Source organism: Periplaneta americana, chromosome 7, assembly GCF_040183065.1.
Source record: "Periplaneta americana isolate PAMFEO1 chromosome 7, P.americana_PAMFEO1_priV1, whole genome shotgun sequence".
In the NCBI taxonomy this organism is placed as follows: domain Eukaryota; kingdom Metazoa; phylum Arthropoda; class Insecta; order Blattodea; family Blattidae; genus Periplaneta; species Periplaneta americana.
Genome location: NC_091123.1, coordinates 75,685,334 through 75,703,892, shown reverse-complemented (window position 1 = coordinate 75,703,892; position 18,559 = coordinate 75,685,334). Strand labels below are relative to the sequence as shown.

At 35.2% G+C, this 18,559-nt stretch overlaps 1 protein-coding gene across 1 annotated transcript in view; it reads left to right on the top strand.

Annotated features, from left to right (window-relative positions):
* LOC138703208 (carboxylesterase 5A) overlaps positions 1-18,559 on the top strand; it is a 246,886-nt gene that overhangs the window by 113,236 nt on the left and 115,091 nt on the right. The window contains exon 2 of the mRNA XM_069830913.1: positions 18,168-18,411. Within this exon, the coding sequence (XP_069687014.1) occupies positions 18,295-18,411 (117 nt within the window). The 5' untranslated portion in view covers positions 18,168-18,294. The remainder of the gene's footprint in view (positions 1-18,167; positions 18,412-18,559) is intronic.

Sequence of the window (18,559 nt, the reverse complement as noted above, 5' to 3'; positions counted from 1 at the left end):
TTTCCAACTATCACCGGCAACTTCTTCCTCCCAATCTTTCAACACAGTATGTTTTTTTCACACATCTCTAAACTTTTGTACGTATGGAGTTTTACGCGGCATATTTCTTCAAAATTGAATGAAGTAGATCAAGAATATTATACTGGACACTTCGGAAACAATCGCATTCATAATCACACCAGTCTGTTCGAAATCTGATTTCACACTGAGCTGGAGACGTGCCTGCCAACAATGAGTCTGATTTTAAGTTTTAAGTATGCCTGTGTTACATAAACTACAATGCGGAATGATAAATTAAATACTATGTAATATAAGACGACATTAAGATTATGGATCATATGAGGAGACAAAGAGGAAGGGACAAAGTAGGAAAGACTGGAGAATGCTAAGTTTACAGTGAAAGACCTGTCTATGGACAGAACACTATGCATGAATGAATGAATGAATGAATTAATGAATGAATGAATTAATGAATCACAATAAAAGTTAAAAATTAAAATAATAATTCAGTTCATTATCTACTCTTTATGACTAAACACATCAATTGGTTTACAAAAACAATGCATACATGATTAGAATAAGAGTTTAACGAATGTGGCATACCTTATTTGTACAACAACAATGGATGAGGCAGGAAATGGACATGGTTGTACGAAATCGAGTTAACATAAAACATTGATATATTTTATACTCGCACAATGAAAAATTGTGATAATACCATATTAATCTCTGGTTTATGATTAACTAATATTGTTGTCCGCTAGTACATATAAAAACAATTATAACATCTTTACAGAAAAAAAAAACTTTAAAAATCATCTCCCTCTGCCGGAATCATAAAAAAAAACGCCAAATAAATAGCTAGCCGCTGACAGTAAAATTCTGTAGCTGACCATAGTCCTGAAAACACCAGATTTAGCTACAAAACCGCTGACTTGGTAACACTGGTAACCGAGTATTCAGTCGCTTGTTCATAGAAACTAAGAAAAATGAATATTTCATTTTGAAAGCTTCCGACGAAAACGAACAAATTCAAACGGTCTGCCAAACAAACGTACACCTCAATAACCAATAACGCTGAACATAGAAATTTAATACATTGCGTTGTTGAACATGTGCGCTACTGCACTGCACTGCACTGCTAGAAATGATACAGGGATATCCAAAGTTTTGTAGAATTTCAATAAAGATATATTTATACTTAGAATTTAGATTTTAGAATTGAGACTCGGAATCCAACAGGGGCCCAATATTTAATCACTTTCAAAATTTATTTCTCACTAGCCGTACCCGTGCGCTCCGCTGCACCTGTTAGAAATAAATATAAAGTAATTACATGGTTAAAATAGGACGTTTGATGCAGGGAACATTCGTGTTTGATAGAAGGATAAATCGTTTAATATGTTACTTAATTTAAATTGTTTAATAATTAAAATGCGGTCATTTTGGTCCAGAGAGCAATCATTTGCTGCAATTGACAATTCCTTTAACATGTTTCTTAATTGTTATTACATGCAACCATAGTTAAATGAAGATTGACATATCATTTAATTTTAATGTGTATACTTTATATCGCTTGTTTTATATTTCAGAAGTTACTGTAATAACATTGTAGAATTATGTCCATCTAGAGAAACTACACTTTCCAATGGTGAAATAATAATTACACAATTAATTAGCTTCCGATATTACTTCATACAAACACAGAAACATTCTCTGGTTTAATAGCTTTCGATTGTTGTTGTCCAAGGCCCCTTATAGACGAAGTCATTTATTTCAGTACAGCGCCTTACATGGCGTTGTTATTGTAATTTTAAAACTCATTTATCTCATTAAATATCAGTTCTATCAAACTTTTGTATAGAATAAAACTTATCGGAAATTATTTTTAAAGAAGCTTTTGTTATGTAACATTTTTCATGAAAATTAATAATAAGGGAGATATTTCGATTTATTTAATTAAAGCCCCCTTAAAACTCCCCTTTTAAATAAAGTATTTTGAATGCCATATAGCCTAAAATCTAAGTTGCAACGAACTTACTTTATATTCCAATTTTCATATAAATCGGTTCAGCCATTATCGCGTGAAAAGATAATAAACATCCAGACAGACAGACATACAAACAAAAATTTCAAAAAAGCGATTTTCGGTTTCAGGATGGTTAATTATACATGTTAACTCCAATTATTTTTGGAAAATCGAAAATTACCAGAAAAATTTTGGCTACAGATTTATTATTATTATTATAGATTAGAGGTGCAAAATAATTAGTAGAAGCTTGTTGCCATGGTTATATGAAAAGATGTAATGGAGATGTACTTACGAAACAAAAAATAATTAGTCAGAGGCATTTTGTAGCAACAGCAAACGTTTTTTTCAATTTTCCAAAAGTTTGATGAAATGGACTTGGGCCCCTCTTGGATTCCTGGTCTCAATTTAGATGTATATGTAATGAAAATAAAATTATTCCAAGAACCACAATAAATGTCCTCGAGAGCCGCATGCGGCCCGCGAGAGGCGTAATGAGTACTGCTGGTCCAAAGACACCCTATTCTACACCATATTGGTTGTGAGAAGAAGGTTATAATGTTATAATATTTATAAAGATAAAGTATTGCGATGCTACAATTCCGCGCCACAGCGTCGTGTTCTTCTAAGGCAGTCATTTCAATTGATGCCCATAAGCGCAAGCGCGCGCTTTATAGCTCATTGTGCCCGCAGCTCTCTTCGGGAGATTAGAGAAGAACTCAAGAACAAACTAAACGAAAGGGCTAGTCTACTAATAGGGGTTAGTAGAAGCCGTAGGTCAGGGATGTGCAACGCGTACGTATATGCAAGAGAACATAAGTAAATTAAACCCAGAATGGAGACTTATTTTTGAATTTTAAAATGTGTTGGGGGAGACAGTGTTTTTCTTCTCAAATGTTTAACAAATTCTTACTCGGCAACTACTGCGAGTAGGATCGTGATTTTTGTCTATATCGATAGGAAAACTAATAAAGAAAGATTTACCCCTCTGGCGTATTTCAATATTGTAGACGGTTTTCCTGTAAATTTAATTTTAAAAACCTCTAAATTCAAGCCACTGCACACTGCGAGTTGGCTGCAACACAGCGCCAGCTCATCTAGCGAGACACACCGAGTTACCGATTTCGTTGACCTCTTACATCTGTATCACGAGAAGCGTGTGTTCGCGCCGATGTTGTCGGACTGCTGAAACTTCCAACTTAATTTTCTAATTAACCGTGCATTTAATCACAAAACGTAATATAGGTTTTCTATTCACTTCGTATTCCGTATCATTCCTTTCAATCTGCAAGGTTATATCACTTCCACCCCCGTATATAAAAGCGTCATATAAACATGTGTCCTAATCTCAATATTTTCAGAATTACACTAATTTGAAGTTGTTTATAAAATACCATTATTCTTTAGTTTTAAGAGTAAAAGAATATTACAGATAAATAATGAACTATTCAGGAGCATCATTTCTCTAATTAGCTAGTATTCTGAAGCTAAAAATGTGTTGTGAATTCCATAGTTGCTTCGTACAGAATTTTTTTTCGATTTTTTACTACAAAATTACATTTTTCTTAGGCATTTATCACAATTATTGTTACAAATCACGCCACTCTTGTAAATTCTTCAAGACTGCACATTAAAATGCATAATTAAACTGTAAAGAATCAATTTCCTAAAGTCTTATGACTTGTAGTAATTTTTGTGATAAGTGCGTAAGAATAATGTAATTTTTAGTTAAAAATTGAAAAACAAAATCTGTACAAAGCAATTAACGCATTTTTAGCTTCAGAACACTATAGATAAACACAATATAATATTTGTTACTCAGTCAAATGACAAATCAATGTAAAATAATGACATATTATATGGTCATTAAGTTTTATATACATGAGCTACAAATTGCAAACGTTTTCGCCCATTTAGGCATCTTCAGGCACAATTATACAATATCTCAATATCAAACTATGTAGCTATTACATTGGTGGTAGATAAACTGTTTAAGATTAATGGTATACAAAACATCTCCATAATTAAAATGTAATATTACAAGTCATAAATTAAAATAATGTTAAAAACCACGTAGTGTTGTAATTAAACTTCATAATATTCTGTGGAACTCTTGTTCAGTAGAGTCCAATAAGTGATGAATTATGTCTGAAATATATAAATAAATACGAAATAGAAATAGGAAATTATCAAACGTAAAAGTGTAATCGGAATTGGATTGGATAAGTAAAAGTACTCACGTCGTTTGAACGTGGCAACTGTATAGATCACTATAAAACAATATGTTAAAAACCACGTAGTGTTGTAATTAAACTTCATAATATTCTGTGGAACTCTTGTTCAGTAGAGTCCAATGAGTGATGAATTATGTCTGAAATATATAAATAAATACGAAATAGAAATAGGAAATTATCAAACGTAAAAGTGTAATCGGAATTGGATTGGATAAGTAAAAGTACTCACGTCGTTTGAACGTGGCAACTGCATAGATCACTATAAAACATCCTATGTTTGAAGCAGTTATCTGTAATAAAATAATAAATAAATCAAATTTTGAAGAATTTGAAAAAACTAATTGGGCGAAAACGTTTGCAATTTGTAGCTCATGTATATAAAACTTAATGACCATATAATATAAGTCATTATTTTACATTGATTTGTCATTTGACTGAGTAACAAATATTATATTGTGTTTATCTATATTAATTGACAATCTGAATATTTCCAACATGCTTTCTAAGTTTTCAGAACACTAGCCAATTAAAGAAATGATGCTTCTGAACAGTTCATTCTCTATTTGTAATATTCTTTTACCCTTAAAACTAAAGAAGAAAGGTATTTTACTAACAACTTCAAATTAGTGTAACTTTGAAAATATTGAAATTAGGACATATGTTTATAAGACATTTCTTCGGAAATAAGCTCCGTAAGTGGCGGTGAATCCTCGTGAATCACCCTGTATATATATATTTTTTTTGCCTTTCTTCAAAGTTACCGTCGTATCCACAGCACTATTGCCGAGTGCGATATTTCGACGGATAGGTGAAAGTCTGTCGCGGAGAAATGATAGGATAATAAATGAAACGTAATAGTGAAGCATTAATTAGGATTGTGAAAGAGTGAGTTAATGGCCCTTTAGATTTGTTGTACTATCCCAGTATTCATCTGGGGAGAAACTCGGGAAACCATGAATATCCCAAATAAGGATAACCAGCAGAAGTCTGCATCGGACGTTTTCGCTCGAGCGCCTAGTAGGCTATTTCATAGCATAATCCGATAGGTAGCGCACATGCATGATAGGTAAAATTGTCGCGAGCGAAAAATCCTCGAACGGTACCCTATAAGCCGAGCGTTAGACATTCGTTCTTGTTACAGTGATGAACTGTGTAGTAACATCATAGATGTTTATCATTTCAAAACTTTGCAGTGTTTAACTAACCTCTCCATCGTACAACTACAAAACTTGCTTTAAAATGTAATATAAATGTTGTAGGTAAATGTCCCCCCCCCCCACACAGGAGTGATTTTGTTTTTGCCATATCTGATAGATGTTATTGGATGTAAATGTAATTATTATAAACGGAGAACACAATCACGATAATGCAAGAAATGTATCAAGTTTTCTAGTAATAATAATAATAATCTCTATAATTAGTGTATCAATCTTTTCGTCTGTAACAGTTGTGCAGCATGATTATTCGTTTTATTATATTTTCTGTGACGTTATCTCTGTACTAATATTGTTATTAATTTACTGCTATATAATAATATTCTGTAAAACGTTTCTACATTGTCGCACTATATAGGCGGAACACTATGTATGGACCTATCATATTATATATGTGGTAAATCAGATATTGAATAATTATTAATTAGGAATAATAACTGTAGGCTATATTGAAGTTTTTCATACTATTTTATTTATAACTTCATGTTACAGTTTTGGTTCGTTCCATTAGACGTTTGTCACAAACGCAGAAAATAAAGCCTTATTTTTACCGTGTGAGCAAAACATATGTGTATCTTATCTGTCGCCTTCCATACAAGATAAGACATGTCGGTGAGATGATCTTGTACTGTCCTTCTATTTATTACGGGCGTATCACGACCGATCTTATCTCACTCGAGCGTGCGACATTCGATCGAGTTCAAGCGAGCGATTTAACTCCAATGCAGCACTCTGAACCAGCCTCTGGGATCAAAGCTGGATCTCCAGAATACAAGACGGGAATGGTAACTATTATTCTACTGTACGTCACCATATTTATCTCTTGTATTCCATATTGTGGCCACTAATTTATGATCATTTTGAATCTGGAAATACATTTTTCCCCAAAGCGAATGTTCATTTCCTGATTACACTTTTTGATATTTGCTTACTGCAATCTTATTTCGCAGAGCGTCATGCCCTCTTCCCATCGCACTAGATCCGCCACGTATGCATAAGGTGGGAATTACTCGAAAGGGCAGAAGGTGAAACCTTAACAAAGGAAGCATATGTATGAGGACAAAGTAATTTCCTAACAGTTGTGAAACTTTTATGGAAGTCTGGAGGTCATCTTCGATTTCTTAAATGGGTAGGTACTTGGACGTCGATACAGAATACGTACAATATTTATTGTTGGTTTTCTGCTGTATTTGTATACCAGATAAAGTTATTGATTTATTTGTGCGGTAAAGTTACATTCCTTGTAACAAACAATACGAAGCCACCGAAATAAATATTTGTATGCCAATTAAATGCAGTAAGGCTATTATTTACTTGCTGTTCCGCAGCTAATGGGAATAATCTAGTTATTATGGCTCGAGAGCGATTATTACCAACTTAGAGAGATCACTGAGCTGCGTTTTCGTTCAAGTATGATTTCCTTATTGACAGGCCCCTAAACTACGCTTTTGTTACAGCGTGCGTAACCTGTGTGTAGAGATAATTCACTACACTAAATTAAGTCATTTCTTTGTTAATACTAAATCTAAAAAACACATTAGAGCAATGGAAACAGTGCCGGATTTAGGCCTAGCGGCAATTTCCAGGGTGACGGCATTTTTTCTCTCTCTTTCTCTTCCTTTTTTACAGTGAAATTTGTTTTCAAAACACTTGTTGGTAAATATTTTCTGAAGTTTGTTCTTTAACACCTTGTGGAAGTCGGATATTGTTTTGTTATCGCATTGTCGTGGTAGCGGCGAGAGTAAAAGAAAAGTGTGCAGCTGCATAGTTGTATTGTAATGCCGGTATCACGTTATTATACTATGAAAATGCTTAAATTTAACTGCTTGTATAAACAAGAATGCATTGTTGAAAATAAAATTGGATGTGTGTTTATTAGCTATTTATCGCTATGGGTAGTAACCACAACTCTCAATTACATTTCCAATATAATTATATCGTCAACAATACTATTTAATCACTTTTCAGCATGTGCATTACCGTATATAATTCGATATGAAAAGTTTATTCCGCCAAGAGTTGGAGTTTATTTTTCTATTTACCTTATACTTCCTATCGAAGTAAGAAATACTCAAAATAATTACACCACCAACGAAACCATGCTTAAAGATAAACCACAGCCTGTCTTTCACAAATCCATTTTGTTTCAACAGTAAATAGGCTTAAGTTTGAATATGTTTATTTGGATCGAGTCTGATGTGCTTCGTCAGATCGACTTTGATGACATCATCAATGCTTTCTCTGTGAAGAAAGCGCGAAGGAAATCTTTGTACTTCACAAATAAGATGCATGTATTTTGATTCCAGTATTTTTTTTGTTTTCTGAATTGTAACATTTCATTTAAAACTAATTTAAACTGAACATGACCTGTATAGTAGCTGCTCATAAACAGTTTGTGGAAATTGAGGGTAGCACTGCCTAGGGGCACACTATACCTAAATTCGGCCCTGAATGGAAATATTTTATAACAGAGATATTATACATTTTGATTACTCAATTTTTACACTTTGCAATTGTAAAAAAGGTGTAACAACATTTGACAGACTGGAACATCATTTCAAACACGACACAAAGAATACATAACAGCCGTAACCAAACACACAACACCTCCACACACGCAGAACACATCACAAACGCCAACCACAGCTACAGCAACATAGAAACAGACATGGAAATTCTACACATTCAACCAAAAAGACAGAAATTGAACACATTAGAACAGTAAGAAATATACAGACACACAAAAAAATACCCACAACATATTATCAATACACAACTAAATCCCAGAACACACACACTATTTGACTTCACAATACCAAACACAAACGCACCCCCCTCCAAAGCAACTGAAGAAACTGGAAGTATGACTTCCAAATGTAATTATTTTGTTTATAGTAGTTATAATATACAAACTTCCTCAGCACTGACATATGGAATACAACCGATAGAAGCAGGTCTGTTGCAAGACTAGAGCGGGAAGGAAGAAACTTCACATCCATCAATGTCCCTCTGTGACTCTGAACCTTTCGTGCAATTACATATATATATATATATATGTATATATATATATACACATAATTTCGCGACTTATCCGCTTCTGTTACCACCTGTTCGCTTTTATTTATATGAATATCTCAAAAGAATCATTCACAAAAAAAAAAGTTTTCTGCTACTCTAGATTCACAAACTTATAATTGCTTTGAATATATATGTTTAATTTGGTATACAATACTCAAATAGGCCAAATTGTCACATACTCAGGTTGTAGTAGCTATATTAAGTGACATTATCTCATAACCAATTTCTACAACTTTGAAAAGTAATATATATCATAATACTAAAATTGTAAATAATAAAACAGACGTATTTAATCAGTTCACAAACGACCATAACAACAATGTTATTAGTTATTACACATTTATATTTAACTCTCCTCCCTGATACAGCTCTCAAAAGGACTCTATTTAGTTCTCTTCAATCAGGTACAAAATCATCGTATTCCCTTTCAGTAAAACGTAGTCATAGTTCTGAATCGATTGCACCTTGGGTCTTCTTTCACTTGCCTGCAGCTGTACGAGTATAAAGAAGCCATATCAATGTGTGTTGCAACGGTTAGAAAAACACGATACTGGAAAGGAAGGAAAATTGTGGAAACATTACAACTTCAATATCAAAAATGACATTTCAGAGGTCTGGAAGACGAAAGAGTCGTAATAAATTCTCCGTCTTCCTTTATTTCGGAAAAAATTAAATAAACTGATTCTCGTAGACTTACAGTATAACTAATTGAGGCGCGGAAACTGATAGGTGCAATTAATTACTCCAGGTGTGATATTTTTATCGGTTATTTAACAACGTTCTATCAACTGAGCAGTTACCTAACGCCGGTAGAATCGGACGATAGCGGTTATAGAAGGGTGATACAGAGAATTTGCGATGGAATTACTCGACATTCGTCCTACAGTTGGGGAGATCTAACAGAAAAAAAAAACAAGAATTATTCAAACACACTCTCGATCGCAGACTCTGACGTAAGAGGATGTAGCAACCGAAAATGAAGAGTAGTACAGTTGAATTTTGATGTGGGCAAGAAATGACTAGTTAATTTTACCTGTAGCCCTCTCATTCAGACACGGGTTCATTTATGCGCAGTATAACATCCCAGTCTTTGGAAATCACTCAATTGTAAACGCTTCGCCTTGTTGACTCAACTATGTTCTTTCTTGTGCTGTTCTTTTAAATTCTTCACAATGAATTATTTTTCTTTGCTCTAATTTCTTCATTAATGTTCTACTTTCACTTACGCGCTTTAAAACGTCAAAATTTGAAAATTTATTTCTCCAGCTGATTTTTTAACATTCTGAGTCAGATCCACATCTCCGCCTAAACAACTTTCTGAAGTGAAACTATCTTAGGCTGTGTACGATTCAAACGCTATGAAACAAAATTCGGTGAAGAACTTCTTAAGAAGACCTTGCGTATTATTGCTGCTAAGTGATCGTATACGTTGCTATGTTATCGCGTAAATAAATTTCTGTAAGTTTGCGGTTTTCCACTAATTTACACAACTTAATATAACAATTAGTTGGAGTGGGATCGTTGTCAGGCAGTACATCATCTATGTGATTTGTACATCGAAATCAGTGGGTGAAAATAGATTTTTGAGAAGATTTTAGCTAGAAAGTATACCGGAATCAGGGGATCAACGGATGAGAGTGTGAATTAGAAAGGGAATGCAGGGAGAAAAAGGGGAAATACAAGGAGGACAAGGGAATGAGTTCCATTTTTTGTGGCGGTCAATTCTCCAGTAACCCCCTGTATTTAGTGAGAAGAAAGACGTTTCCTACGTCAAAAGACAAACTTTTATGGCAACTGAATTAAAGCTCGGACGTTTCGTTCGCCCCTGAAAGTTCCAGACAAAATTCACTACCCATCCTTCGCCTAATTCAAAATTCAATTCGCTACCCAGTATCCTCCTTTATGTTATCATAAAATGTTATTAATTTTACGCTAAGCTGCTCACATACGTTAGGGAGTGAAACCATTCCGGAAGTTAACAAATTTAAATACCTATACAAATAACATTTAGCAGCGATCTCGGCTGGGGGAACACGTTACTGACACAGCGGGAAAAGCATGGAAAGCGTTACACTTTGTGATGAGGGTACTAAGAAAAGGCTCTGATAAATCCAAATAGATTGCATATAAGTCACTAGTTAGTCCAGTAATGGAATATGGTGCTGCATGTTGGGATCCTTACATATTAGGACATAAAGGCACTGGAAAAGATAAAAAAAAACGGGCTTTCAAGCGTTGTCGTAATAATTCACCATTAAAATGGAACACACTCACGGACAGGAGAACGCGAATTCGATTATGCGCAATGGTCAAAGCATACAGAGGTGAGCTTGCCTGGAAAGAAATAAAAAATAGATTGCAGCCGCCCAAATTACTCTTCAAGGAACGACCACTCATATAAATTGAAGGAAAGAGGACAGAGAGGACGGACACAGGAAAGTTTCGTTTCTCAAACGTACTATCAGGGACTTGAATGCTTTACCTGCAGACTTACTAAAGCCTTCACCAATAACCAAAAATGTATTTAAAATAGGCTTAGGGACTTTACTAATAGACAGTAGTATATTATTATACACACTATTTAAAGGGTGCAATTGATATTTTTGTTATTGAAGTGTTGTATCAGTGAAGAAGTGTGTTGTCAGTCAAGTGTGAAGTGTATTGTGTCAGTGAAGTGTGTTGTGTAAGTGAAGTGTGTTTCTGTCAGTGAAGCTTTATAGTTTATAGTGGCAGTGCAAAGAATTTGAACAGTGAAATATTTTTGAAGTGTTAGTGAAATCAGGATAGAATCAGTGAAATGTGTCGTAGTTCCAGTGCAGTGAGTGAGTTGTCAGCGAAATTAGTAGTGCTGAAAGGTACTTGTGCAGGTATGAACATATCATACTCGTGGGTTTTAGTTTGAACTTAGGGATAAGATACAAATTAGATTTACTTTAAATGTTATTTTAAGTGATCGTGCTTCATTAAATTTAGGATGCTCCCTATTACTATTATTATTATTATTATTATTATTATTATTATTATTATTATTATTATTATTATTATTATTATTACTTACTGGCTTTTAAGGAACCCGGAGCTTCATTGCCGCCCTCACATAAGCCCGCCATTGCATTGATCCCTATCCTGAGCAAGATTAATCCAGTCTCTACCATCATATCCCACCTCCCTCAAATCCATTTTAATATTATCTTCCCATCTACGTCTCGGCCTCCCCAAAGGTATTTTTCCCTCCGACCTCCCAACTAACACTCTATATGCATATCTGGATTCGCCTATACGTGCTATATGCCCTGCCCATCTCAAACGTCTGGATTTAATGTTCCTAATTATGTCAGGTGAAGAATACAATGCGTGCAGCTCTGCGTTGTGTAACTTTCTCCATTCTCCTGTAACTTCATCCCTTTTAGCCCCAAATATTTCCCTAAGCATCTTAATCTCAAACACTCTTAATCTCTGTTCCTCTCTCAAAGTGAGAGTCCAAGTTTCACAACCATACAGAACAACCGGTAATATAACTGTTTTATAAATTCTAACTTTCAGTTAGACTGGATGATAAAAGCTTCTCAGCCGAATAATAACACACATTTCATTTCCCATATTTATTCTGCGTTTAATTTCCTCCCGAGTGTCATTTATATTTGTTTGTGTTTATTATTGTCATTATTGAGTGTAATTAGTTACCACTGCCACAGGGTATATACCCATTTGCAGTGTGAATAAATACATACACATAGACATACACATCTCATAAATTCAAATAGGCAACTTCTCTCAACCAGGATTTGATTCCGGCTCGATAGTTTCGCAGTCAGACACGCTGATCACTACTTCAAAGCGGTATCATAATAAAAATGTATACTTCCGTAAGAGTTTCGAAATCGAAAATTTGCAGATTTAGAACTTTTTTTTTTTTTTTTTTTTTACTTGATGAGAAAGTTAAAGTATGTAATAAACACAGCGATCAAATAAATTGTTGCATATTGTTTTATTGCAAAATAATGAATAAATATGCAAATTTATTTTTGTACTAAAATATTGTACACTTCTTTTTAAGTTTACATTAAAATAATAGGCCTATACAACAATTTTTTTAGGAAAAAACAAGTGGATTTGAAAAAGAGGAGGATATTCAGTGATCCTTATATGAAACAACGAGGATATTCAGTGATCCTTATATGAAACAACGAGTCGAAGTCGGGATAAGAGAATAAATGTCACAGGTAAGAGAAATAGGGAGAAGAGTACAAGACTACCCTTTATCACCTAACCTGTTCTACAACTACATCAGGGCCGGGCATGAGAGCGGCTCCATATAGCCGGCCAAGCAAGCAAGCCGGAGCAGAACGCTCACGCAGTGGCGGACTCACATTACAGCTACCTTCCCTGCATTAATATAGCAAGAGCCACGGTTGTTCTAGTCATTCAGTCTGTCAGTACATAATAGTTTTTAAGTATACTGTATTACATCAATCCATTGTACAGTACAGACTTTATAACACTCTTATTAATTTAATGGAATAAACTTCGCTCTATGCACACATACAAATCATTAGACTTATTTACATAACCCATACGCACAGTGCTTTAACAATTACATAATGGTAGACTATTAATAATATAAACATAAAGGATTACAATCAGACATAATGGTAGGGCATTAATAATATAAACGTATGTAACAAAGGATTGCATTCAGAAACAAAAGAAGGAAATTAATAATAAACACTCTTTTACACTTTTCTTTTACATGAATAGACTATTTCAACAAAATCGTACTTGTGTCAATCTTAAATAAATAAATTCTATTGAACAAAACCATTTGAAGCTCAATAACCAAAATAACTACGTGATTGTTTTCCGAGACATGAGGTCGTTTCATTTGCACAAGTCATTCAATGTTCGGAACAAATGAATAAGCCATGTTCAATCTCGAAATATACTTACAACTTCTGACATACAACTTCTCAGGCAGGGTTTACACATTTTCAAGACAGGAAAAAACTACTCGCATGTGTAAGTGGATCCAAACATGCTTAGCCTTGAAGACTTGGAAACTCCTTCTGGGGAAAGTTCGTATGGAATTCATACACATAATATAATATGATATAATATAATATAGTATAATACTCTAATATAATGTACCTGAGAAACATTTTCTCTAAGTTGTATTAATTTATGGCGTTCGTTACCAACATATGTCATATTCAGTAGCATGTTGTAAAGTATAATGCCGTTGGATATCAGTTGGAGTGTTTTAATGACAAATTAAACACTTTCCTAATCCACTGCTCTCTACGAAAAAGAACTCCTCCTCCCGGTACATTAAAAGCATTGGGAATAGCGGGCCGCTTTAATGTATGAGCGGAAGCTTCGTCTTCAAAGTTCGCCATCATACTGCAGAGTCACCACTGCACCGATACTGAATGACGTACAGTATGCATACGTCACGGCGCTCGCAAGACCGATCTTTGAAGCACACAGCGCTCATTTCTCAGAATCACGTAATGTGCCCAGCCCTGATCTACATAGAGGATTTAGTGAAGAACTGTTTTCAGAACATGGAAGGGATATAGCATGAGGAAGAAGAATAAGGTGCATACGATTTGCTGATGATATGGCGTTGTTAGCAGAAGAGGAGATGATACTGAAGGATATGCTACTGGAGCTAAAGGACAGCTGTGAGCAGTATGGAATGAAGATAAACGCAAACAAGACGAAGACCATGGTTATCGGAAAAAACTAAAGAAGGTAAACTTGCGAATTCGAAATGAAGCAGTAGAAGAAGTGGACAGATTCAAATACTTGGGGTGTGCTGGAAGTGGTAATATGAGCTGCTGCCTGGAAATAAAAAGGAGGATATGAATGGCAAAGAAAGTTTCTTTTAATATAAAAAGGAGAATTTTCTGCTAACCTCTGGAAAAATAATAAAAGAAAGGACTAGTGAAGTGCTTTGTATTAAGTGTGGCATTACATGGGGCCGAAACATGGACATTACGATGAAATGAAGAGAAGAGACTAGAAGGATTTGAAGTGTGGATATGGAAAAGAATGGACAGTGTGGAATAGACATAATAAGAAATGAAGCAGTGCTAGAAAGAGTGGGCGAAGAAAGAATAATGCTGAAGCTAATCAGGAAGAGAAAAAGGAATTTGGCTGGGTCACTAGCTAAGAAGAAACTGGGTACTGAAGGATGAACTAGAAGAAAGGGTGAACTGGAAAAAAGTTCGGGGCAGAAGAAAATATCTGATTGTAGACAACATTATGGTTATGAAACTTGAACTCTCACTTTGAGAGAGGAACAGAGGTTATGGGTGTTTGAGAATAAGATGCTTAGGAAAATACTTGGGGCTAAGAGAGATGAAGTTACAGGAGATTGGAGAAAGTTACACAACGCAGAACTGCACGCATTGTATTTTTTACCTGGCATAATTAGGAACATTAAATCCAGACGTTTGAATGAGCAGGACATGCAGCACGTGTGGGTGAATCCAGAAATGCATATAGAGTGCTAGTTGGGAGGCCAGAGATAAAAAGATCTTTGGGAGGCCGAGACGTAGATGGGAGGATAATATTCAAATGGATTTGAGGGAGGTGGGATATGGTTGTAGAGATTGGATTAATCTTGCTCAGGAGAGGGACCGATGGCGGGCTTTGTGAGGGCGGCAATGAATCTCCGGGTTCCTTAAAAGCCATAAGTAAGTAAGACAACATTAAGATGTATGGATCGCAACTAAGAGCAAGGTAGAAAATTGGAAAGATTGGAGAATTCTGAGTTTGCAGTGAAAGACCTACCCCTGGACAGAAAACGAATGGATGAATCGCATATGAGAGGGTCAGGAGCAAAGGGGTACAAGTGACATTTCTAAGAACAAGAGTTAAGTGCATCCAAAGCAAGCTAAAATATATGGTCCTTAGTGACGAAGGGATACATTTTTTAACCACATCACACACTAAAATTGAAATAAAAAATTTCACGGAATTTACGAAATCTTAAGTACTTTCAACTACATTTTCTCACAAATAACTTAAGTACACTTATGCCCCTTTGCTTCTGACCCCCTCATATTTCATAAGTTTGCAATAAAATAATATGCAACAGTTTCTTTGAGCACTTGATTTACATAAATGTGATATGAGAGTAAATACATAAAATAAACAAGTGAATGTGGCAAAAAGAAATTTTCCTGCACTGTAGAATAAAATTTAATGTTTCGAGTTGTTGCATACGTGGGTACAGACGGGATCATCGCCCACACTCCTTATGCTCAACCTTGACTTGCTTTTTTTTATGCGGGTCTCGTCCCTACCTACTGCACCTAGAGCCAGCCGTGCCTCATTCCTTCCGGCTTAAACCTCCAAGCAGCGCAGTCACACTGCACACTGCCCTAATTCTCGGACATGCACTCAAGAAGTCTTTACACCATTCAAAGGAATAACTTCCGCTTCGTCCATTTGCACGGATGGATTAGCTCGTATTACAGTTGTCGTGATGGTTTTACAAGTTTTCTATGTTTTATTAAGTTAGTGCTCTCAATGCTGCAATGGCAGACTCACCGCTGATCGCAGAATCAAGCTCAGGACGTCTGGGTTTCGATTCCCTCTGCGCCTTCCTACTGGGTCTGTTATTGGATTTACCATTCACTTCTGACGAATATGATACTCTTGTGTATTGATTATGCAGTATGCGTATAATATGTGATTGGGCTTATAAATGCATGTATGCGTGCGTGTGTGCGTATATAAGCATGTATGGGCGTCGTGTATACCAGGTGTTCCAAAGTAACATGATCAAAATAATAAAAACGATAGAAGGGGCTAACCTAAGTACAGTAACTAGGGATATACGTAGGCTAATCCAGTTATATGTAGTTCTTGTTTGTACGTAATTATGCACAGGTCCTGGCACAATTGAAAGGTGCTCTGCAATAACATGATATGTGTAAGAAATGGATGTTTGGCAGTAAGTAAAAGTAACATTGTTTTCACTAACAAAGAAAGGCCTTTGCAAACCTGCGTTTTTAACTAGTTTTACTGATGGTTTATTTGTGTAAATTTCATGTATTATTCGTCAAAATCCCCTTATTGAATGTATTATCTTGATACATTAATTGTAGCGACTATACTGAGGCATGTGTACATTCATTTCATTTTATTTCATTCATTCATTATTCCGTCCAAGAGCAGGTACTTCACCGCAAACCCAGCTTTCTCAAATCTTTCCTATTTTCTGCCTTCCTTTTCGTTTCCTCATATGATCCATATATCTTAATGTCGTCTACCATCTGATATATTCTTCTATCCCGAACTCTTCTCCCGTTCACCCTTCCTTCCAGTGCATCCTTCAGTAGCCAGTTTCTTCTTAGCTAGTGATCCAGCCAATTCCTTTTTCTCTTCCCGATCAACTTCAGGATTATTCTTTCTTCACCCACTCTTTCTAGCACTGCTTCATTTCTTGTTCTGTCTATTTCACACTCTCGTTTCTTTTCCATATCCACATTTCAAATGCTTGTAGTTTCTTCTCTTCACTTCATCGTAATATCCATGTTTCTGCCGCATATAATGCCACATGCCATACAAAGCACTTCACTAGTTTCTTCCTTAGTTCTTTTTCAAGAGGTCCGCAGAAAATGCTCTCTTTTCTATTAAAAGCTTGTATGTGTAGGCCTACACACCTTGTTATTGCAGAGCATCCCTCAATTATATTTAATGACATAAATTAATTCTGAATTGTACGTAATTCGTTTTATAAGTAGGCTACAGTAGAACCCCGCTAGTCCGAATTCCTCTAAACTGAAATTCCGGATAATTTGAACATCAGAGAGGTAGAGAGATAGACACAGAGAGACAGAGAAGAAGAGGGGGAAAAAAAAAGTATTTTCATTGAAGGTCAAAAAGTATACTGCTCCGCCGATTTAGTAGAATGTGTTTGAATCTAAAGAAAGCAGCAAAACAGTACAATGTGGTCTGTTTTTCTGACGAGAAGCCAAGCCCCCACATACCGGTAAGGCATCATGTCACAAAACGTTCACGTATGGGTACATCTGACAAAGTAATCATTATTCAACACCTTGAAAATGGAGCAAATATTAAGGATATTGCTGGAGAGTATAAGGTATTCATTCAATTATTCATTCACTTATTTATTTATTTATTTATTTATTTATTTATTTATTTATTTATTTATTTATTTATTTATTTATTTATATCTTTATTTATTTCCTTATTTACTTACGTACTTATTTACTTATTTATTTATTTATTTAATTATTTATTGATATTACTATTCCTTACTGAAGCTATATCTTGGTACTGTAGTCAGGCTATTTCCAAATATTCCGTAAACTGCTCGCCACTGAATGTTTGCGTTCTGCAGGTAACGACTGACTAAACAGAATAAAAACAGATTCGCGGACAGGAGGTAGAAGAAGTAGAAATGGTAATGTTTGCGCTCTAGGAAGCGCATGTTTGGCATCCTTGCCCTTAAAAATGTAATCACCATCGCTGGAAAATGCAAGAAGTAAAATCTACTTTCTTAATGCGAGAGTAATCAAGATAATGATTCTGAGCCACGATGTAGGCTATCTAATTATTGCAATGTGTATGTTGCAGGTTTGTGACAGGTGCGGCATGAATTTCCATTGGATGAATCTTCTTGAAATAGACTGTCTACTGCGAACAGTTATTGGTAACAAATGCTGACTTCCAAACAGTTCCACGAATCAAGATCGACAAGCAGATGATGGACATCCCTGAAATGATTGCTGTCTTTATATGCTTGACGTGCCTCTCAAATGTCATGCAGGTCAATGCACAAGAACCAATGGTTGTTCTGGCCCAAGGCCCTGTCAAAGGAGTGAGTATTCTCAGATATTTTTACAACAATTTAACAATTTTGACTTAACTGCATCAATGCAGCAATGTAGAAAAGAAAATCACTGAACTTTCGTAAGAATTTTGTATTCAGAATGAATACAAAATAGGCTAAGCATTATTTTTCTACA